Raw genomic sequence first — 21,662 nt, 5'->3', positions numbered from 1 at the left:
TCCCTTGTGGTGGTGAGGATCTGGCAGGTGTCTTGGGGGTCTCAGACAGACCCTTTGCCCATTTTCTTCCCAGGGATTCTTGCAGGATGCTGGAGGATCAGTACAGTCTGTGTCTGCTGGCATGGGGATACAGGGACTGCCCAGCACCCCCACCTGGAGGACCATCGTGCTGCCTCCTTGGTCATCCCATCCCATCCCATCCCATCCCATCCCATCCCATCCCATCCCATCCCATCCCATCCCTCCATGATCCTTCTCTCCACCCTGCCCTGGGCAGCAGAGATGTGTCACCCTGTCCTCAGTCCCATCTAGACCTTGGGGGTCCCTTCTCAGTCCTTCGCCCCCAGGTCTGACAGGGCTCAGAGTGACCTGTGACACTCAGTTGATGGCTGTCACTGTCACAGGGAGGATTCCCCAAGCAACAAGCAACTGAGCTTTGCTCCAGGGCACTCTGGGGGCTTTATCATGAGCCTCCACTCTGGGGGAAGCCCAGGGAGGGTCAGGCAGCACCCAAAGGTGTTGCCAAAGGACAGGAATGAGTAGGGCTGAATCCTGGCCCCAAAATGTGCCTTTGTGTCCTCTATCCCTGTCTGGCTCCTCTTGCTCCGCTGACTCAGACTCAGACATGGTTTGACTCCCCATCCTGGGGGTGGTGTGTCGGGAAAGCAGCGCTGCCCACGGACTGCAGGCTCTGCCTGACCCCTGTGCCCTCTGTCCTCCCACACCCCACGGCCAGACTGACCCTCCTGTGTCCCTGCTTGGCCATGGATCCCTTCCCAGCAGCACAGCAGCACCAGGGGCTCTCAGGGGTCACTGGGGGTGAGCCCCAGGCTGACCCCTGCCCACAGCTCCTGTCTGACCAGACCCAGCCTCATCCATCCCACCACAAGGCAGCTCCCGGCACCCGCGGGTGCAGCCCTGCTGCATTCCAGCCTGGCTGGCCAGCCTGCGGGGAGGCTGAAATATTTGGGAGGGGAATGGAGAAGGGAAAGGGGAAAAAAAATAATAAAATAAAAATCTATAAAAAGAAAGTTTAAAAACACAAGTTAAAAAAAAGTAAAAATACCAGGCGCGGAGTGCAGCTGCGGTTCTGGTTCCAGTTCCCAGGTGATGTCAGGCCTGGAGCCTCTCCAGCCCTGGCCCCTCAGAGACGGTCTTTGTGGGTTCAGCACTGAGTGTTTTTCCTTCCTGAGACTCGGGGACACCTTCCTGTCTCAGAGAAAGCGGCCAAGAGCCTTTCCAAGGGTGTCCGCACGCAGGAAGGGGAGAGGATGGGAGGGGAGCGTGGCTGGGCTCGGCCAGGGCTGCCGGGGAGCCGGCGGTGGCCACAGCACTCACCCCTCACGGGGCAAAGGGGCACCCGGCTCCCACCAGCCCGGCAGCTCTGAGTCACTGCTTCCCCTCTCATGGTGCTGGGAGGGGCTGGAATGTACTGGGACCCACAGGCTTGTCACTGGGACACACTGGGAGCTGTGACCCCAGTGCTGGGACATGCTGGGATCCACAGCCTCAGTTATCAGTGGGATGTGCTGGAATCCACAGCCCCAGCGCTGGATGTGTTTGGGTGCCCAGCTTCTGGACTAACACATGCTGGGACTCAGGGCTGTTACACTGGAGCTTGTCCTGGGGTCACTGTGCCATCCTTGGCACTGGGGTGTGCTGACAGCCATGGCCCTAGCACTGGGACATGCTGGATCCCACAGCCTTGGCGCTGGGATGTACTGGGATGCATTTTCTTTATACTGGAGCTTTCTAGGGCCCCAGTCTCTGGCACTGGGACATACTGGATGCACAGCTCCTCTGCAGGGATTCACTGGGGCTCATGGTCTTCATGTTGGAGCTCGCTGAGGCTCCAATTGATGGCACTGGGACATCCTGGAGCACTGGTGCTCAGCCCTGGGACATACTGGGACTCAGTGCTGGGACCTGCTGTGCCCCCAGCACTGGGACCACCAGCCCTTGCTGACCCCCTGGGGGCTCCAGAGCTGCTACTTCATGAGCACAGTCCCTTTTATGTGCAGGTCGGGTTGTTTGCAGAGCACAGCATCCCCCACGGCCCCTGCCCCCCGATAAACCCGGGGGCAGGGATTCTGTGTCCCGGGCTGTTTGGAGAATCTCACGGCTGTTTATTGGGGTCTGGGACACATTAGCCACGCTGAGAACAAACCTCTCCCACCCACCCCGGTCCCTGCTTGGGACCAGCTCTCACAGCTGCACCGCGCTGTCAGCTCCATAAATCAAACCCGGGGGAGGGAGCCCGGGGCAGGCTCACCTCGGTGAGCGGGGGGGGCCAAGAGGTGCTGTGGGCTCCCAAAAGAGCTCCTGCCTGGGGCAGCCTCCAGCAGGACCCCCAGCGTGCTCCCCCTGCTCCATGCTGGCTCCAGGACCTAGGGAGACAGGGCAGCTCCAGTTCTGTAGCCCTTGGGGGAGCCCCCAGCTGCCCCATCCACAGCTGCCTCTGCTCCGTGGGACACGGCGGCCCCTGGGAGCCGCCAGCCCCGGCACTGCACCATTCCCAGGCTCAGCTATCTGCACCGGCCAGCCAGTCCAGCCCCCTCAAGCAGAATCCCATGTGGGGATCTGGCCTGGGAACCCCCCATGTCCCCACCTGACCCCGTGCAGGAGCTGCTGCTGCCTGCAGCCCCACTGTACAAGGCTCTGCATGGTCATCGTGGTGGCAGTGGCAGTCACAGTGGGGACAGTCACTGTGCTGGTGGCAGCAGTGATGATGGTGGCAGTGACATCGTGCCAGTCATGATGTACCAGGTGGAGGGCAGGGTACCAAAGCAGTTACACCAACCCTGACCCATCAACTGGGCACCTGTGGCTGCAGCACGGGGCTGGCAGTGCCATCCCCATCCCATGGCATGGCACTGACCCCCTTGGGACTTCTGCAGTCTTTGTGGAGCTAAAGCTGTCATCAGGGCCTGGGGACACAGGGACAGCTCACCCAGGGGTCTTACCCATGTGGGTAGGGCTGAGATGATCACACTGGTTCCAGCAGCACAGAGCAGCAGTGCAGGGCTGGGGCTCCACAGCCATCTTAGGGACCCCCACCTCACCCCACACAGGGGTGACAGGCAGGCACTGGCCCATCAGAAAAATAAGGCTTTATTTTCCAAGCGGCTGCACGTGCACAACCAGCACCCCCAGGGCCACTGTCCCCCCGGAGCGCCTCGACGCCGGCCGCACACCGGCCCCTTCCAGTCCAGCCCCGGGGCGCGGGGACCCCTCCCCGGGCCTGCCCCGCGTGGGCAGCCTCGGCCACGGGAGCGTCCTCCCGCCCCCCTGCCGGCTCCAGGGCCAGTGTCGGTGTGGGGCCAGCCTGGGCTCGGCCGCTGCCACCTCAGGTGAGCAGCTCCCTCCCTCCCCGCTGCGGTCTCTGGGCTGGCGTGCGCGGGCTCCGTCTGCCTCCGCCGCTGTGTCAGGTGGGCGCTGCCGGAGCCCGGCTCATCTCCGCGACACTCGCAGGGGCGTCACCCCTCGCACCTTCAGGCAGTTGCCCCCGAGGTCCCTCCGACTGCCCTGCGGAGAGAGGAGGAGGGAGAGCTGCAGGTACCGTGGGGTGTCTGGGTGGGGGGCGCCCCGCTCCTGCCCGCTGCCCACCACACCGACCCCTCCATGGGGACCCGCTGTGAGATGGACGGTGGCTCAGTCCTGGGGGGGCTCTGTGCTGCCTGGAGTGGACAGACAGACAGATGGGGCTATGCCTCACAAGTGGTGGAGTGTGGCTGAGGTGGGTGCTGTGGTGGAGCCCCTCCAAGGTGGGTCCCCCTTGGCCTTGTCACCCTGCAGGACACAGCCCCCATGGCTGCTCAGCACCGCAGGGCTCAGACCTGTGGCAAGAGCCAGTAGCACCCCAGGACAGACACACAGCCCTAGGCAGATCCACAGCCCTGACACAGAGTCCAAACTGGGACGGGGAGACTCAGCTCTGCCTCACAGTTTATGAGAACAACATCAGCCCAGTGCTGCCCAGTATAACCCAGCATGGTCCAGATTTAGCCCAGAACATTCCGGTATAACTCAGTGCAGATCAGCAGAGCCCAACCGAGCCCAGTTCCAACCCAGCCTATTTCCAGCCTTGCACAGCCAAGCATGGTCCAGTACAGCCCATTTCCAGGCCATTTCCAGCACAGCACAACCCATTTCCAGCCCTGCCCATTTCCAGACCTGTACAGCCCCTTTCCCATCTCAGGGCTGGGATGCAGAGTCAGATCCCAACCCAGCTTCCCCCATTGCCCTCCAGCAGGAGCTTCCCACCCCCAGTGCTTCCACAGGGTCCCCTGGGGATCCAGCCTGTGCCAGACCCTGGGCTCCAGCCCCAGGAAGCAGCTCAGAGGATCCCAGCTCTGTCAGGGATCAGGGCTGCAGCACCTCAGGAGGGCTGGAGAGGCTGCTGAGGGGGCAGCAGGAGCAGGGGAGCAATTAAAAATGGAGCAGCAAAACGTGAAAAAGCTCTGAGGGCTGGAGTGTGACCCATGGCTGTACTGCTTGGAGTCACACATGGGACAGGGGACAGCAGCAAGTACAGCAGCCCCTGCTCACAGCCCTGCCAAGGGATGTCCAAGAGGTCGGGCAGCTTCCAGCCCCTCACCCTGCACCCCAATCCTGCACAGCTGTTCCTGGGTCAAGCACACCCTGGCATGGGCAGCAGCGTGGGCTCACCACAGCAAAGGTGTCCCTTGAGCCACAGGGTGCTGGGGGGAATCAGCTGGGTGGGCAGGACAGGGGTGCTCTGCCATGGCCCAGCTCAGCCATGTGGGAGCTGTGCCAGTGCTGCCAGCAGACCCTGCATGGGAACACTGGATGGGGAACTCTCTCTGGACCCCCTTGGGGGTGCCTGCTGGGCTCTTCCCATCCTCATCACATCAGGGAGCTGCAGGAGCAGCCCTGCTGCAGTGCTGGTGGGCTGGCAGGGCTGGGTATGGAGATGGGGATGGGGATGAGGATGGAGAAGAGGTCAGCCAGCGAACTCAAGCTCCCCTGGGACAACCAGTGCCGCCAGCTCCGGGGTGACTGTTTAACCCCTGAGACCTCCCAGCCCGGATGGACGTGGGGGAGCAGCCCAGCCCTCTGACGTGAGCAGGAGCTGTAGGCGTGTGGCTACAAGCAGGATTTGGCCAGGAGCAGCCAAAACCTCCAGTGGGAGCTGGAGCCAGAAGCTGTGGTTCTCACTGAGCCATGCCAAGTCTCCTGCCCCACTCAGCCCAGGCAGGGTTTGCTGCCCCCCATCCCCTGGGCACATGCTGAGCCCAGCAAGGGGAGGAATAACCCTAACCCATCCCGGAGCCCCGCTCACCCCTTTCCGCTGGTTGCTGAGGCAGAAGGTGCAGATGCTGCGGGGCTGTTTGCTGTCCAGGTCGCCCTTGGCGCCATAGATGGCACTGAAGCAGGGCTGCCCGTCCTCGCAGCCCTCGCCCAGCAGCAGCACGTTGGCCAGGTGGGAGATGTAGCTGGAGGCCAGGCGGAGCGTCTCGATCTTGGAGAGCTTGCGATCCACGGGCTCGGTGGGGATGAGGGTCCGCAGGGCGGTGAAGGCCGTGTTGACGCTCTGGGTCCGGTCCCGCTCCCGCGCGTTCGCCGCCTGCCGCTGCTTCACCATCACCATGGGGCCCGGCTTCCGCGGCAGCTTGCGGCGAGCCTCGGCGCCCTCGCAGCAGCCGAACGACTGGTCCGACGTGTCGCTCTCGCTGCGGTTCTCCTCGTCCTCCGAGAGCATGCTGAGGTCGGGGTAGAGCACGCGGGCGGCCACGGGGCGCAGCATGGTGAAGGCCATGTTGGGGCGCCCGCCCGCACCCCCGGCCCCGCTGGGGGCACCCCCCGGGCTGCGGGGAGCCTTCCCCCGCCGGCACAGCTGCGACGGCGGCTCCGGGCGCCTTCCCGGGGCTGCTCCGCCGCGGCAGCCGAGCAGGGCTGGGACGGCTGTCTGCAGGGGGAATCGGGATTTATACGGCCGGGGAGGGGCTGGCTTCGGAGCCCACCCCCAGCCGGCCCCCCGAGCTCCGGCCAGCGGCCAGCGGCCAGCGTCCTCACCCCAGCCCTGGCTCTGGCCACTGGCCTGGCCCCGCTCCGGCACGCTGGCCTGGCTGCGGGCACTTGACCCCGGGTCATGCCCGCGGTGTAACTGAGCCGTGGCAGTGCCCGGGGCGCTGTCCGACAAGTGCTCCCCGTGCCGTGGCCTCTGGCACCTGCAGAGCAATGTCACACACAGTCAGCACACACACAGCGTGTCCCCAGCCCTGCCTGGCTGTCCCTTGCCAGCCCTGGGTCCCGCACAGGGTGGCATCAGAAGAACCTGGGGCACAGGGGCTGGGATGGGGAAGGCATTCAGGAGAGGGTGGCACTGGTGCAGTGCCGGGGGTGTTTATCAGAGGAATGCCAGAGGGGGACACGCTGCTGCCCACACCCTGCCATGCCCCCTGGGACAGGGTCTGTGCCCAGGAGGATGCCCGGAGCAGTCAGGGAGCAGCAAGGCAGGCAGCCCCGCAGGGATGCACTCCTTGCTCCTCTGTTCGGTGCCTGCTCAGCCTGGGAGGTGACAGGGACACATACAGAGGCAGGGGCAGCACTGCCGGCAGCCCTGCCAGGAGCATTTCCTCCCGCCCAGGAGGAAGGTGTGTGCCGGCAGTGGAAACACGGAGTCTTTTCCTGAGAGGGGAGCGATGAGCTGGCAGCAGCGGGAATCACCGGTGTCCTGGGAAGGGCTGGGGGTGCCCCCAGCCTGACCACTGCTCCTTGTCATTCCTTGGCACTCAGTACCACAGACTATGGCCCTGCTCCTCCTCACCAGAGGGGTCTGTGCGGGTCCCACTCTGCCCTCAACCCCCCAGCCCTGAGCCCAGCCCTCCCAGGAGCAGGCAGGGGGGCAGCCAGCTGAACCGAGCAGGCAGGAGGCTTCCTGCCCGCCTTCCTCCCCTTCCTCCTCCTCCGCGGTACTCCAGGCATGATGAAGGTCAAGCGGCAAAAACACGTGGAGGGCAGGACCTGGCTCCTGGCAGATGGCCCCAGGGCTGCCGGGGATGTGGCTGGGAGACTTGGCAGTGCCAGCTGCAGCCACGACTGTCCAGCAACTCCACAGCCAGAGAGGGATGCTGGGGGGAATCTTGGAGGCTTGCCAGGGCTGAGAGAGTGGCCATGGGATATCACAAACACTCCCGTGGGGTGCCCTGGGGGCCATGGGATGGGGTGGCATCATGTTCCTCAGTGTTCCCTGGGCAAAAGCAGATTGCAGAACTGCAGCCTGTGGCATGGCTTCCTGGGGTCTGGGTCCTCCCATGGGCTCTCCTACTGCTTCCAGGGCTTGTGGCTGCTGGGCCATGACAGGGGCAGCTGTGCTGGCTGGCACAGGAGCCACTTCACTGCCTCCCACCCTGCTGGCTGTGAGCAAACGGCCCCTCTGCCCCCCGCAGGGCACAGGCAGCCCCGGCTGGCGGGACCCCCTGCCCTGTTTTCCTTCACCATTTGTCTGCCTGTGCAGAGCCTGTAAATCACGCAGTGGGGGGCAGAGAGAGGGGCTGGGGGCTGGTGGTCTGGCTGGGGCTGGGGACGTGTAGGGCTGCACCAAGGGCCAGGGGTCCCACTGGAGCAGGGGACATGCAGGGCCACACCAGGGGCTGGGGACGTGCAGGGCTGAGCAAGAGGGCAGGGATCCTCCTGGGGATGAGGATGGGCAGGGGTCTGCACTGTGTCTGCACTGGCAGCTCTCACCATGCATCACTCTCCATGAGGGACCCTGACCTTCTCCTGTAGCATTTACCCGAGTGCAGACCCCCAAAAAAGGGCACGTGCAGCAGTGCCAGGGGCAAAGCTGGGGATGGGCCAGCTTGGCATGGCAGGCAGGGCTCAGGCAGGGAACAGGCAGGTGCCTGTACAGAGAGGGAAACCCCCACTCTGCCCCCTCTCACCCCAGAGCCTTGCTGAGCCATGGCTGGGGGGCCACAGCAGCCCCTGGCCCTGACAGGTGGTAAGACGGATGGCAGGGGCTGTGTACTCAGCTGCACGTCCCACACATGGCCACCAGCTGGCAGGGACAGGCTGGGGGGGTCACCCAGTCCCCACACCCAGCCAAACTGCCCCAGGACGTTTCTGGGGGGCATGGCCATGTATGGGGTGCTGGTGGCCTGTGGAACATGGCAGGGCACAGGCAGGGAAGGAGCAGCAGACAGGAGATGGCTCAGGGTGGGGTGGGGACAGCATGAGTGTGCCCATGAGTATGTGTGGGGGTGTGCAGCTGCAGACATCTGTGCATCCCAGCATGCATGGATGTGTGCACAGTGTGTGCACAGGGATATGTGTGAGTATGGGGCTGTGTGCACGTGTTTGTGCAGTTGCACATGGCTGTGTGCCTGTGGGTGCCACATAAACCCCAAATGCCACCACCTCCTGCTGCAGTGACACCTCCGTGCTGGCACAGACGTGTGTATGTGTGACCAGCTGCTGCAGACAGAAGGATGGATGGACAGGAGCTGTCATGCTTGGCTGGGAGAGCAGCAGGAGCCATGGGAAGCAGGGAATGCTGCCGGCTGCCTCCTGTCCAGCTGCCTGTGCAGGCTGTGGCTGTGGGGCAGGGGGACGTGTGGCAGCAGCCAGGTTTTCCTGTGCTGCCTGGCAGGCATCTGGTACAGGCCATGAGTCCCTGTGCCTGGGCCCCCCCAGCTCCCCCAGCTCTGTGGCCTGGGCTCTGACTCAGCCAAGCAGTGTGAGGTGCAGCTGAGGCATCACAAACCTTCTGCCAGGACATGGTGTGGTTTGGCATCACAGCTGACCCAGCCAACTAACCAACCCCTGGGCAGAGAGCAGTGCCAGGCAGTGGCTCAGGCATTCATGGGACCCTGCATGGGACACAGAGCATGGAGGGGACATGGCCTGAGCACGGGGTTGCAGCCCTGACTCCATCCAGCCAGGCATCTCCTGCTTGCTGGGCATCGTGGGGTCAGGGTGCTGGGCACCCTGAGGGCTGGGTTCTACCTCTGCTGCCAGGGAAATGCCCCTGCCCCCCACACCAGGGAGTGTTTATCTTGGAGGTGATACTTAAGTGTAAGAAAATAAACAGGGAGCAGATGGGGCAGGGGCCAGGGCTGCCCCCAGCCCCGCGGGAACGCTCCAGCCCTGCTGGGAAAACACCACGGCCAGCGAGGCAAATGGATTCCAGACCCAGGGCAGTGCTGCAACATGTGGCCACCAGGACACTGGGCCTGACCCTGCTGAGCCCTGGTGGAGCAGTGCTGGCCTGATCCATTCAACTCCATCCCACCCCATCCCATCCCATCCCATCCCATCCCATCCCATCCCATCCCATCCCATCCCATCCCATCCCATTCCATCCCATCCCACCCTGTCCTATCTTGTCCCCTCCTATCCCATCACAACCCATCCACGCCATCCTGCCCCATCTCATCCCACTCAGTGCCCCGAATCCACAGCCCCTGACCAGACCTTGGCTCTGGGGGGTGTCCAGGACTGGCCCCTCTGCCTATGGCTCCCCAGTTTCAGGGTGCTCAGGCCAGTGAGGCCACAGGCCTGGGAACTGCCCCATCCCAAATGCCCAGACCTGTCCAGTTGAGGCCAGTGAGGCAGGGGTCTCATCCCAGGGGAGTTTATCCCTGCTCCCCAACACTGGGAGACCAGACATGGCAAATTTGGGAGCCCCTGGAGCCCCCTGAGTGGGGAGGAGCAGTGAGTGCCATGGGGACTGGGCACTGTGGAACATTTGGGGAACAGGAGAGTTCCCCCATTTTCCTGGATCAGGGCTGTATCAGGGTGACCTGGTGGGTCCCCAGGCAGTGTGGGAAGCACCAGCCCCCCCTGCCCCCGGGCTGTACCTGAGGGCTGGGGCTGCTCGTCTGGAAGGCATTACACGCCTGTCACGCAGGGAAGTCTGTCCCAGTTCCGGAGCTGGGACCCCTCCCCACTCAGCCCGGGCTGGGGGGAGCCCACAAAGCTCCTTTGTTCCTGCCCTGGAACGAATGGATTGGAGGCAGCCGGATCGGCTGTCAGCCGGCGACACCAGAGACCCCGCGGGTCAGGCAGAGGGAAGGGGGACAGGTGGAGCACGGATAGATGGAGGCAATGCAGGGACCCATTCCTGTGCCAGCCAGGGGCTTGTGGCACCAGCAGCCCCAGCTGGGGAGCAGCCCCCACTGCCCACACCGTGCCAGCCCCATGGATGCAGCAGTCAGCCCTGGAGGTGCTCACACAGCACCTCGGACACAGCTCGGGTGCCAGGGAGCCCTGGGAGTGATGTCAGCACACCCTGGACTGGCACGGACCTTTGGCACTGTTTGCAGGGGATGGCAAGCTGGAAAAGCAGATCCTGCAGCAGGCTTCCCAGCTGGAAGAAGCCTCCATGGCTTGCAGGAAAACGAGCTGCAGGATCTGGGCAGCCTCAGTTCATTCCCACTTTGTGGAATTCCCAGTTCTGCTGAGCTGCCTCTTATCCAAGGGATGAGGGGCACAAGCCTGGGAGAGTGGGGCAAAAAGCATTCATGTGAGATGCCCAGCAGTGGGGGCACACAGGATATGGGCAGACATCAGTCCCTGCCATGGGACTTCCATTTGGGAGCACTCTGGAAATGCCCACATTGCCCCAGGAGCTGCTGCAGGAGCTGCTACCTCCTGCCTCCACCCCCCCGCTCTCTAACAAGAGGAAACTTTTTAGCACGCCACAATTCTGAGGAGAAATTTATGGCCCATCAGGGAGCCGTGGGCCAGGGCTGCTCTCGGTGAGTGCTTGCAGAGCTTCCTCCCGGCACACAGCTGCCTTCATGCGGCACATGCAGCTCTGGAGTCTCCCTCCCGGCCCTTCCCCTCGCCCAGCAGCCCCAGCCCACCCTGCTCCTCCTCCCCAGCAGGAAACGTGGAGGCAGCGGGAAATTGTGCCCTGTCCCATGCCAGCACTGCCAGCTCCTGCCATGCAGAGGAATCGGCCGTGCCCTCCTCTCCCAGCCCTAGGGGAACAGGATCCCTTCAGGAAGGAGATGGCTGATGGGGCAGAAGTGTCCGGCCGCAGTTCCCATCCTTCTGCTGACTCACGGCGTGGTGAGTGAGTCAGTGGCCTTTCCCCTCCCTGGATGGAGGCTCTCGAATTAAGAGGGATGCTGGGATGCCCAGGGGATGCTCGAGGCGTTTTTCCAGGCTGCACGTGGGGTGAGGACGTGGTGCTTGCAGAAATGACAGCATCCCAGCATGGCAAGACCACATGAGTCCCCACAGCTGGGTCAGAGCTGACCCTGAATTCAGCTCCATGGCAGAACATTGTCCTGTCACAGCATCCATCCCCCGGCCCAGCATCCATCCCCTCACAGAACATCCCTCCCCTTGCAAAGCCTCTGTGCCCACAGGTGCCAGGCCACCATGCTGTGCTATGTTGGACCACTGCATCCCTGCTTCCAACCTCAGCACCCTCTAGCACCACACCAAGGAGCTGCAGAAGTTTTGATAATCTTTATTCCAGGTGCAGCAGCGGCTGTCCCCACCACAGGATTTTGGGGATGTCCCCCATGGAGACTGGGACACTGGTGAGCACAGAGTCCCTGAGGGAGAGCTGGGGACTGGCCATGCCAGGTCTCTTCTCTGCGTCCTGATTCTGTCGTGTCCCAGTTCGCCTGTACCCCTTCCCGGTTCAGCTGTGCCCCGAATGAGCTGTGACTCGTCCCAGTTCCAGTGTGCTCCGGTTCCGCCATTCCCGCTTGAGCCATGCCCCGGTTAAACCCATTCCATCCCGGTTCAGCTATTCCCGGTTGAGCCGTGCCCCGGTTTAGCCTGTTCCATCACGGTTCAGCTATTCCCGATTGCGCCGTGCTCCCGTTTATCCCACCCAAACCGGCTCGTCCCGTCCCGGTTCATCCCGTCCTGGTTCGTCCCGGTTCGTCCCGTCCCGTCCCGGTTCGTGCGGTCGCTCCGGGCGGCGCAGCGCGGCACAACAGCGCCACCTGCCGGCCCCGCTGGGCGCCTCCCGGTACCGGCGAGAGCCCGACCCAACCCGGCTTCCGGGACCCGGGGATCCTCCAAGTCTAGGGAATCCTGAGCCATCCCGGCTGCCGGGACCCGGGGACACTCCGAGTCTGGGGAATCCTGAGCCATCCCGGCTGCCGGGACCCGGGGACCCTCCGAGTCTGGGGGACCCGCACCTCATCCCGGCTGGAGGGACCATGGTGACTCCCCAGGGCTGGGGACGCCGACCACATCCTCATAAAGGGCTCACGGGTCGGAACCAACAGGGATAGAAGGGGCTGCTGGGCATCCTCGGGATGCTGGGCTAGCGCAGGTGAGGCGTGGAGGAGCCGAGGTAGGTACGGAGGTCGCTGAGGGTGGAGGGGATGATCTTGGCGGGGATGGTCTCCCGGCGGAGTGCCTGGTGGGCAGCATAGCGGTGGCAGCCCCCGAAGGAGTAGAAATAATCGCCGCCCTCACTGCCTTTGATCCAGAGCACGTCGATGGGGGGCACCCGCTCGGGATCCTCCTGGGAAGGGGAAGAGACATCCAAGAGCAACACACCCCGGCACCCCCATCCTGCCCTGACACCCCCCGACTGTGCCAGGGCTTCGGCGCTGACAGCTCCCCAGCAGCGCCCTCTGAACGGGTGCAGGAGGGGCTGTGCTCACCTGCAGGGTCTCCATCAGGCTCTGCACCTTTTCCGGCTCCAGCTCTGACGGGATGGGCCGGATGAGGACCCGCATGGGCACGTTGTGCACGGCCGAGATGTGCTGGGTGTGGATGCTCCTGTCCTCGGACTCTGCCATGGCTGTGGCTGCCGGCCGGCCTTGGCTTTCCTCTGCCGTGCTCAGCCGAGCCCTGCGCTCTGCCCCGAGCAGCGCAGCGCCCAGCCGTACCCCTCTACTTCCTCCTTGCCCGGCCATCGTCATCGTCACGGCCTCCGCCCCGGTGTTTTGCAGAGTCACAGTGAAGGGGCAGGACAGAGTTCCGGGCCGGCTGCCAGAGCCGGCTGGCCCGCTGCCTGCTCCGGAGAGCCCGCGGTCAGGGCTGCCCTCGGCTCCTCCCTCTCCTGGGACACCCATGGGCATGCGGCAGCTGAGCCCCCCTTCCCCCCCAGGTGTGCTGGGGGTCCCTGTCCTGCCCCCTGAGGGTCCCACCTGGCTGGGCTGGGGAACTGAGGATCATCCTGCCGCTGAGAGTTGGGATGTGTCCCCCACCTGCCTGGCTGTACCAGGAACATGTCCCCATCCCAGAGTCCCCTCCCTGCTGCCCTGACACCTATGGGGTCCACAGCAAGGAAGATGAGGTGTGAAATAACTGCAGAGCTGAGCAGTGATGCTGGGATGCTCCACAGCTGGGCAGGCATGGAAGAACTTCAGCCCTGAGTCTGTAGCCATGATATTTTCTGAAAAATCCTTTGCTTAGGATTTTTCCTCCTGAGAAGCTGAGAGGCCTCAGGAACAAAATGTAAACATTGATTATCTGCTGCTGTGGAATGCAACAGGTGCATCTGTGATTGGTCTCATAGAGTTGTTTATAATTAATGGCCAATCACAGTGAGCCAGCTTGGACTCTCTGTCCAAAACACAAGCCTTTGTTATCATTCTTTCTTTTTCTATTCTTAGCTAGCCTTCTGATGAAATCCTTTCTTCTATTCTTTTAGTATAGTTTTAATATAATAGGTATCATAAAATAATAAATCAAGCTTTCTGAAAAGTCAGATCCTTGTCTCTTCCCTCATCCTCAGACCCCTGTAAACACGGTCACACTGAGTCTTTCTAGGTCGTTTCTTCAGACCAGTGCTCCAAATGGGGAGAGGGTCCCAGGAGGATCAGGGTCTCCCACCCCTCTGGCTGCTGCAGGGGACACCCTGAATCCACAGCAGGGACACGATGACAGGGGATGGCTGCTCCCAGTGCCCTCACTCTGGCTCCCTGGTGGCATGGAGGGTCCTCAGCCCCAGAGCTGACTCGGAAGCATGCAGATGATGGTCAGGGATGGTTTTGTGATGCTCTGGAATTCGTTTCTTGCAAGGTGAACCTGGCAATGACTTTGTGGGTGAAGGATTGCACTGGTGTCACTGGAAGCCCAGGGCTCAGCTAGGTCTGTGCTGACAAGCTGCATGCTAGAAATAATTGTCTTTCCCCACTGGCACCCACATCTGGGAAAGGATGAGGAGAGAGGGGTGGGGAGCAGGAATGCCTGTCTGCCCCTGGGAGCAGGGGCTCTACTGGGTTGTCATCACCTGTGAGTTCAAGTAAAATTTGCTCACAGAATCCTCCCCATCCGGGGTGTGTGAGCATCACCGGCGCCCTTCCCGGGCTGCCCGCCGGGCTCCGCGCCGCTGCCGGGATTTCACACGGGATTTACTTCCAGGTCAGCGCCCCGCCGCTCTCACCAGCAGGGTGGCACCGCAACCCCTCCTTGTCGCAGCAGGGGCTGTCTGGCTGCTGCCCACCGGCTGAGGGGCTGGCAGAGCCACATGGGCAGCGCGGAATGATCTGGGTGCCCAACGGGCTGCCAGGACATCACCCCTCTATTTGGGGCAGTTCTGTCCAGGATGCCCCAGCCCAGGAGAGGGCACGGGGCACCGTGGGATGGGCAGGGTGGCAGCTCGCGTGCCACCACCCGCCACCGCCGACACAAATCCCACAAGACACATGGTTAGTGGCAGAAATCCCTTTTATATCCCTGAATTGCATTACAAGTAATACTGCGGGTGGCCGGATCTCAGTAGACTTGTCATACTGGGGCTGGCGAGTACAAAACCTGGCAGAAAAAATCTATCATGCACGGAAAATTATTGCTGTAGTATCTGCTATTTACAGGAGAGAGGGGCAGCAGCGCAGTGCTCCAAGCCTGCCGGCCTCAGGACACCGCGCCTCGCGGAACGGCGCCGGCATCGCGGCCGAAACCCGGCGGGTGCCTGCGTGGCCAGGGCGATGCTCATCCCCTCCGTGGGGTGCGGATGTGTGGTCACCGCGCCATGGCAGCGAGAGGACCATGACAGGGACATCCCCACTCAACCCGTGACCAACACAGGCACCGAGGCAGCGGGAGGAAGACGGTGCAAGGGAGGAAGACGGCGCAGGAAGACGGTGTGGGGGTGCGCGAGTGCGGCCCCGCGGGTGCCGGGCTGAGTCCCCGAGTGCTGGGGACCGGCACGGGGTGATGGGGCTGTGGCAACTCGCGGCCCGAGGTAGGAAGCGGAGGCGTGGGTCGGGCCCCGCTCCGGGATGCCGTGCGCGGAGCTTGCCCCGGGGCCGGGGCGGGGGCGCTCCGCCGGGAGGTTGCATAGAGTGGCTGGTGTGTCCCCGCTGGGCTGGCGCGGGGCACGGAGCAAAGCAGGAGCCCGTGGAAGCAAGGAAGACAAAAGAGAAGGGCTTTGCCTTTGTGGGAGGCTTGCAGGACATGCAGCCTGGGCTGCCGGGCCAGCTCGTGCCCTCCTGCCTCCGTGCCCGCCGCTCTGGGGTCCTGTCCCCGTCCGTGTCACCGTGGCTGTGTCCTGGGCACGGCAGTTCTGCTGCAGCTCTGCCACCTCCTGCGAGCCAGCGCTGGCATGGCCCGGCCAGTCTTGACAAATAAATAGTGAAAAGCATAAGTTATAAATAATATAAATAAGAACATTTAAATAGACTCACCCAAACTTTACAGCTACTCTGACCCCCTCCTCCTGAGTGCAGGTGGGGGGCAATGGCGAGGGAGCCGGGAGCCGGCTGGAGAAGGGGCTGGGGATACATGGGGGGGTGGTTGGGGGTTTGGGTACTACCTGCCCAGGGCTGGGTCTCCAGCCCAGCTGCCAGCCCAGCCCTTTGCATGGTGAGGGGGCTGCACCTGCCTGGGGGGGGCTATTCCCCATCACCGAGGCAGGGGCCAGTTGTGCCTGGCCAAGCTGGGAGCTGGGAGCCAACGGAGGTCGTGTCCTGTGGATCTCTGCTGGAAGCCCCTGGCTCCTCCCTTGGCTCTTCCCCTGACTCCAGGGCTGCGGATCTGCAGTGCCAGGGTGAACGCTGTGCCACGGGGCAGTGGGGCAGCCGGGTGCCCTGTGTGGTGGCTGCAGGGACCCAAGGCTTCAAGGGTGACTGGCAGCCCTGCCCTCTGTCAGCCTCAGTGGCCATCAGTCCTGCTGAACTGGCAGGAACACCAGCCCGTGGTCTTATCAAGATTAGGGTCAAGGAGAGGGTTTGCTCCTAGCGGGGAGCAGAAAAGTGTCTTTTCTCCCCCGGGATCCCCCGGGAAGAGAAGCAGCAGCTCTAAATAAATAATAGTAATAAATTAAATAAATAGAGGTGAAAGTCACAAGCTAGGGGAGGAAAGTCTCTCCTGGGTCGGGAAGAGGTCCCCAGGTGAGTCCCCCGCAGAGAGACCTGCCTGGCTGCGGGGGGGCTCTGGGACCCAGGGGAAAGGAGCTGGGTCCCAATGTGGGGGGGGACCCCCTTCCCAGGGAGCAGATGGGGAGTGAGTCTGTGTCCTCCAGACTGAGCACAGCAACAAACCAGCTGGCTGCAGCTGCAGGAGTGCTGGCACAGGGACTGGGACCAGGATGGGGACAGGATGGGATGTATAGGGGAATAGGGATGGGCATGGGATGAGATAGGGATGTGGATGGGGGTTGGATAGAAGGATGAGGTTGGGAAAGGGGATGTGCCACAGGGCTCGGGGGGCTAATTCCCTATTGCACAGCTGTGTTCGGAGCCCTTGAAGCAGGCGGACTCGTAGTGCTTGTTGAGGTACGACTTGAGGGCGAAGGTCTTCTCGCACTGCTTGCACTTGTAGTGCTTGAAGGCGGAGTGGGTCTGCATGTGGGCGCGCAGGTTGGAGCGGTCGGCGAAGGCTTTGCCGCAGTGCGAGCAGCCGAAGGGCTTCTCGCCGGTGTGCGAGCGCATGTGGCCCTGCAGCAGCCAGGGCCGGCTGAAGGCTTTGCCGCACACGTCGCACTTGTGCTTGAGGTTGTGGGTGAGGACGTGCATGGCCAGGGCGGGCATGGAGACGTAGGCCTTGCCGCAGGTGGGGCATTTCCTCGCCATCTTGCTGTCCAGGCTGCGGTGGGTCTGCTTGTGCCGGCTCAGGTTGGAGGAGGTGGCGTAGGTCTTGCCGCACTCGGGGCAGGAGTGGCGGTGGCTGCCACGGCGCTGGCTCTCGCTGCGCCGGCGCGAGCGCCCGTCCGTGATGAAGAAGGCATCCATGGAATAGCTGTCTGTCACTGCCGCCTCCCCGTTGAAGTAGCGGGCGGAAAAGCTGGACTGGGGGCTCTCAGGATCGCTGTACTCCTCGTGGCCGGGTGCGTAGGCCGGGTCTGCTGGCGGTGGTGGCAGGCCTTGCTTCTTGTCAGTGTCATAGCCGGCTGGCGCCAGGCAGTGCTGGAGGTACCCTGTGGGGACAACACAGTGGGGTCATTGTCCCTCCAGAGCAGCCACACCAGGGACAGGAAAAAGTCACAAGCTAAAATTTCCCATAGAAGGTGCAGAACCAGGGTTGTCCCCTCACAAACTGGTTCCTGTCCGTGCTGAGCCCCTGAGCACCAGAGCTGCATTGTCCTGCCCTGGCTCCTGCCTGCATCTGTCAGCAGGATGGGTCCCATCCCGCAGGGCTGCCTGAGATGGGAACTGGGGATGGAGCTGCGGATGGTCCAGCTGCGCCTGCCCCGGCTGCGGGCAGCCCCCAGGGGCTATTAGCTGCCAGACAGCTGTCGGTGCCGGGAGCTCATTGTTCACCGGGGCCGTGCCGGTAATGAGCTACGCTCCGTGGGCAGCCGGGATGAGGGGGATGAGGCTGCTCCAGGTTCCCCTTCCTCAGCAAAGGGGCTGGGAAAGCCCCCCACCTCTTTGCTGTCCCCACAGGGCTATTCCTTGCAGATGGGACAGCACCAGGAGGGCAGCAGCACCGGGTCCCTGGCTTCCTGCCAAACTGAGCGACCCACAGCCCCCCAGATGTGGAGCCGGGCTCGGGTACCACTCCACTGGCGTCACACTCATGTGACATTGGTGCAAGTCAGCTCATGACTTGCTCTGTATGTGGGTCTCTCAACCTGTGTCAGAGCGGGCACTGCGTTGGCATCCCGGTCCCTCTGAGCTGTCACACAAAGGTCACAGCAGAAGCAGCAGTGCAGCCCCCTTCCCACCAGGCCAGCAATCCTGGGGATGTACTGGCATTCCCCAGACTGGTGCCAGCCATCCCCTGCCTTTTGCACACTGGTCCTTGCAAGCTGCTTCAGAGGGCTCATCCCCACTGATAGTGGCAGAGGGGCTATTGGGGGCCTGGGGTCCGCACAGCTGGGCTGACCCATGCACACCGTGGGGCACAGGGACATCCCACCACAGCTGCAGCTGAGCATCCTCTAAATCCACACACATCCTGGCAGCACCCACGGACCCCTTGGCAAGCAGTGCTGCCGTTTGTCCCGTGGTGGCCAGGGGTGCCCATTGTGGGGAGGGGGCTGTGGGGCAGGGACAGAGCCGGGCCCCCCCGTCCCCCGCGCCGTGCTGACAGCGCGGGCTGTGCAGAAAGCGCTCTGCTCAGCAATTTCTCACGCTGCCTCCGAGCATGCAGCAAGGTTATTTCCAGGAGAGCAGCGTCGGCAGCTTCTGCCCAGCTGCAGCACATCCCTCCCCCACCGGCTCCTGGCTGATGGGGGAAGCAGAGGACCCCCAGACCAGACAGGCTTGGTACCCCGGTGCCTGGCAGGGAATGCCCCTCAAGGGCTAGGGAGCACTAGAAAAGGGGGGACAAGCGCCGCAGCGGCTGGGCACTGTTAGCTTGTGCATGAATCAGGCCCATTCCCGCATCCTGCTCCGTTTCCCAACCCACGAGCAGCCAGGACTCCCCATCCTATGCAACAGAGCCCCCGACCCACGGCCAGCCCCTCTGTCTGGGCTGCCCCGTTGTGGGGCTGTGCCAAGCCCGGGGAACTCCGAGCCCACCCCAGCGTTCCCCCGCAGGAGGACGGGATTCCAAGGACCACGGGCACCCCAAGTCCAGCCTTTTGCACCCCTCCCGCTGCCGGGGTACCCCCCAGTCCCCCCCCCCGCTCCCCGTGCCCCGGACGGCGCCGGCCCCCCCGCGCTCCCAGGGGGGCTCGGGGCACCGCTGCGAACAATGAAACCCTCCGGCACGGCGAGGCTGCCGCCCCCCGCCGCCCCCCGCCGCCCCCGCAGACCGGTTGCTCCTTTACCCCCCCAACTTGCCGTGGGAAGGAGCCCACCCCGGTGTCCCACGGGCGGGGGGGACTCGGGGCTGCCCACGGGGCTGACGCTGTCACGCAGGGGATGTTTCCCCAAGGACCAACTTCGGCAGCGGCCGGTGGCCTCGGGGACAAGGCGACAGCGAGGGATGACACACCCCACCCCGCACCCCTCGCCCGCCCGCGGGACACAACGCGGGGACCCCTCCCCGTGCTGCCCCGCGTCCCCCCGTGTCCCCCTCCCGGTGTCCCGCCGGGCGCACAGACAATAGAGGCGGGGGGGCCCCTCCGGACCCCCGGCCCCGCACTCACCATCGCCGGCGGCGGGGCCGGGCAGCGTGTAGGGGGGCTCCAGGGGGGCGTAGGGGGGCGCAGGGGCCCCGGCGGCCGGGAACGCCTCCGCTTTCAGCTTCTTCACCAGGAAGGAGCGGGGCATGGCGGGGCCGGGCAGCGCTGGACACCTCCGGTACCGGCACCGCCACCGGCCCCGGCCCCCGCACCGGCGCCGGCCCCCCCCGCCCCGGCCCCGGCGCTCGGCCCCGGCGGTGCGCACGGAGAGGCGCGGGGAGGCGAGTGCGAGGGGCGGGGAGGCGGCAGGGCGGCGAGGAGGAGGAGGAGGAGGAGGAAGAGAAGGAGGTGGGGAAGAGGGGGAGGAGGAGGAGGAGGAAGGCAGGCGGTCGGGGGGGGGAGGGGGCCGCTTCGCCCGGCCGCGCCCGGAGCCCCCCCAGAGCCCCCCGAGCCGCCGGTAGCGCGGGGTGCCCCGGGCATCACGGCACTGTGGGGTCTCTGGTCCCTCCCCCTGGTTCCTCCCCCCACCCCGGCCACGGACAATGGGGACACAGGGGGACGGGGGAGACGGGAGGGGGGGCACATGCCTCTGCCTCCCACCGCCTTTGTCTCCCTGCCGCCAGTCCCCGGGGCCAGGGAGGACGGGTCTGCCGGGCGAGAGTCCTCATCCCCATCCCTGTCCCCTGCCCCATCCCCTGTCCCTGTTCCTGCTTCTTGTCCCTTTCTCCTTTCCTTGTCCTTGCTCCCTGTTCCCGGTTCCCATTCCCATCCATCTTCCCTGCTCTCATCTCTGTCCACAGACCCTTTCCATTGACCCCTTTCTCTTTCCCCTGTACCTTCTTCTCTGTCCTCAACCTTTCCCCTCTTCCCTGCTCTCATCTCTGTCCCACCTCTGTCCCACCTCTCTCTTGTCCCCATCCCTGCTCGCTGTTCCCATCCCTCTTTTCCCACCTTCTCTCCCCTTCCCATGTCCCTGTCCCACTCCCAGTCCCCAGGAAGCACCGTGACCTTCGCAGCCACAACAATAGCCGGGCTCGTGGCAGTTCATTGTTCCCGGCCAGAGCCCCCACTCCTGCTCCCCCCTCGTCTCACTGGAGCCCCCACTCGCACTCCCCCTCCTCTCTGCGCTCCGCTGCAGGCAGCTGCTGCTCCGGGGCTGCCTCTCCTGCAGTGGTGCCAGCTGAAGGCCGAGTTGTGCCATCTGAGGGACAGTGGGTGACACGGGGACCTGGCTGGCAGCTGGCCGTGCTCTCCCTGAGCCTTGTGCAATGCCCAGAGCGTTGCAGCACTTAATAAGGACGGTCCCTCTGCTGTCACCACAGGCAGAGTGCTGGCATGGCTGGCACGGGGCAGCCCTGGGCACACCAGCCCCTTTGGCCAGGGATGTGGCGCTGGGTCTGGGGACCAAAAGCAGCGTCCTCACAGGCAGCACCACGGGCCTGCCTGCTCACAGCCATGTCTGCTCCTTCAGTCGTGCCTAGAGGCACATCTGGAGCCAGCCCTGCATCGCAGTGCCCCTGCTCATTGCTTTGTGTGGTACTGCACAGCCCAGGGCATCCCACAGGATCCTATAGCCCAGGGCACCTCACAGCCCACATCCTAGAGCATCCCACAGACCACAGCATCCCACAGCATCCCACAGCATCTGATATCCCACAGTATCCTACAGCATCTGACAGCATTCCACAGCTAAGTGCATCCCATAGCTCACAGCACCCCCATCCCAGAGCATCCCATATCCACAGCACCCCACATCCCACAGGATCCCAGGGCTGCTCCCCGCGTGGGCTGGGGTCTCTGCACTTGCTCCCGCTGCCCTTGGCCAGGGACTGCCGGCAGCACCACGAGTGCCATCTGTCCCTGCAGCGGTGCCCTGACGTCAAGGCTCTGCCAAGTTCAAGGTCACCTCTCCCGCAGGGCTGCGGCCCCGAGGGGACATCGCCTGCCTGCCGGGCTGCTCGCGGCGTCCCCCGCACACACCCCGGGCTCCCGGCTCTCCCTGCTCCCAGATTTATCTATCCGTGCGTGTGCCTGCTCTCTCCTGGAAGGCACGCTTGCAGAACGGGCATTACTTACGCCCTAGTTGGGCCTGCCTGCCCGCTGCCCGCCCGCTGCCCGCCCGCTGCCTGCTGCCTGCCTGCCCGCTGCCCTGGGATTTTGTCTCTCTCCAGGCTGCGGTGTAATAAGGGAGGTAATTAAGTGTAAAAGGCAGGAGGAGGGAGGGCTGGGAGGGGGGAGCAGCCCCGGCTCCTTTCGG

General features: G+C 63.8%; 3 protein-coding genes across 3 annotated transcripts; all 3 read right to left on the bottom strand.

The window, feature by feature from the left end:
* Positions 1–3,173: 3,173 nt before the first annotated feature.
* TCF15 (transcription factor 15) lies at positions 3,174–5,888 on the bottom strand. The gene is made up of 2 exons (XM_064730085.1): positions 5,303–5,888; positions 3,174–3,525 (listed from the first exon to the last, which is right to left on the bottom strand). Exons 1-2 carry the CDS (start codon positions 5,777–5,779, stop codon positions 3,451–3,453), a joined length of 552 nt encoding a protein of 183 aa, XP_064586155.1. The 5' UTR covers positions 5,780–5,888; the 3' UTR covers positions 3,174–3,450.
* Positions 5,889–11,430: 5,542 nt separating this feature from the next.
* On the bottom strand, positions 11,431–12,946 carry SRXN1 (sulfiredoxin 1). Its single transcript, XM_064729940.1, has 2 exons — positions 12,606–12,946; positions 11,431–12,463 (listed from the first exon to the last, which is right to left on the bottom strand). Exons 1-2 carry the CDS (start codon positions 12,864–12,866, stop codon positions 12,260–12,262), a joined length of 465 nt encoding a protein of 154 aa, XP_064586010.1. The 5' UTR covers positions 12,867–12,946; the 3' UTR covers positions 11,431–12,259.
* Positions 12,947–14,721: 1,775 nt separating this feature from the next.
* Positions 14,722–19,681, bottom strand: SCRT2 (scratch family transcriptional repressor 2). Its single transcript, XM_064730213.1, has 2 exons — positions 19,430–19,681; positions 14,722–17,308 (listed from the first exon to the last, which is right to left on the bottom strand). The coding sequence occupies exons 1-2, from the start codon at positions 19,551–19,553 to the stop codon at positions 16,602–16,604; spliced, it is 831 nt and encodes a 276-aa protein (XP_064586283.1). The 5' UTR covers positions 19,554–19,681; the 3' UTR covers positions 14,722–16,601.
* Between the last annotated feature and the right edge of the window lie 1,981 nt (positions 19,682–21,662).

The sequence above is a fragment of the Zonotrichia leucophrys genome, chromosome 20 (genome assembly GCF_028769735.1).
Source record: "Zonotrichia leucophrys gambelii isolate GWCS_2022_RI chromosome 20, RI_Zleu_2.0, whole genome shotgun sequence".
Lineage (NCBI taxonomy): Eukaryota > Metazoa > Chordata > Aves > Passeriformes > Passerellidae > Zonotrichia > Zonotrichia leucophrys.
Note: the sequence above shows the minus strand (reverse complement) of the source record. Positions and strands in the feature narration are given on the sequence as shown.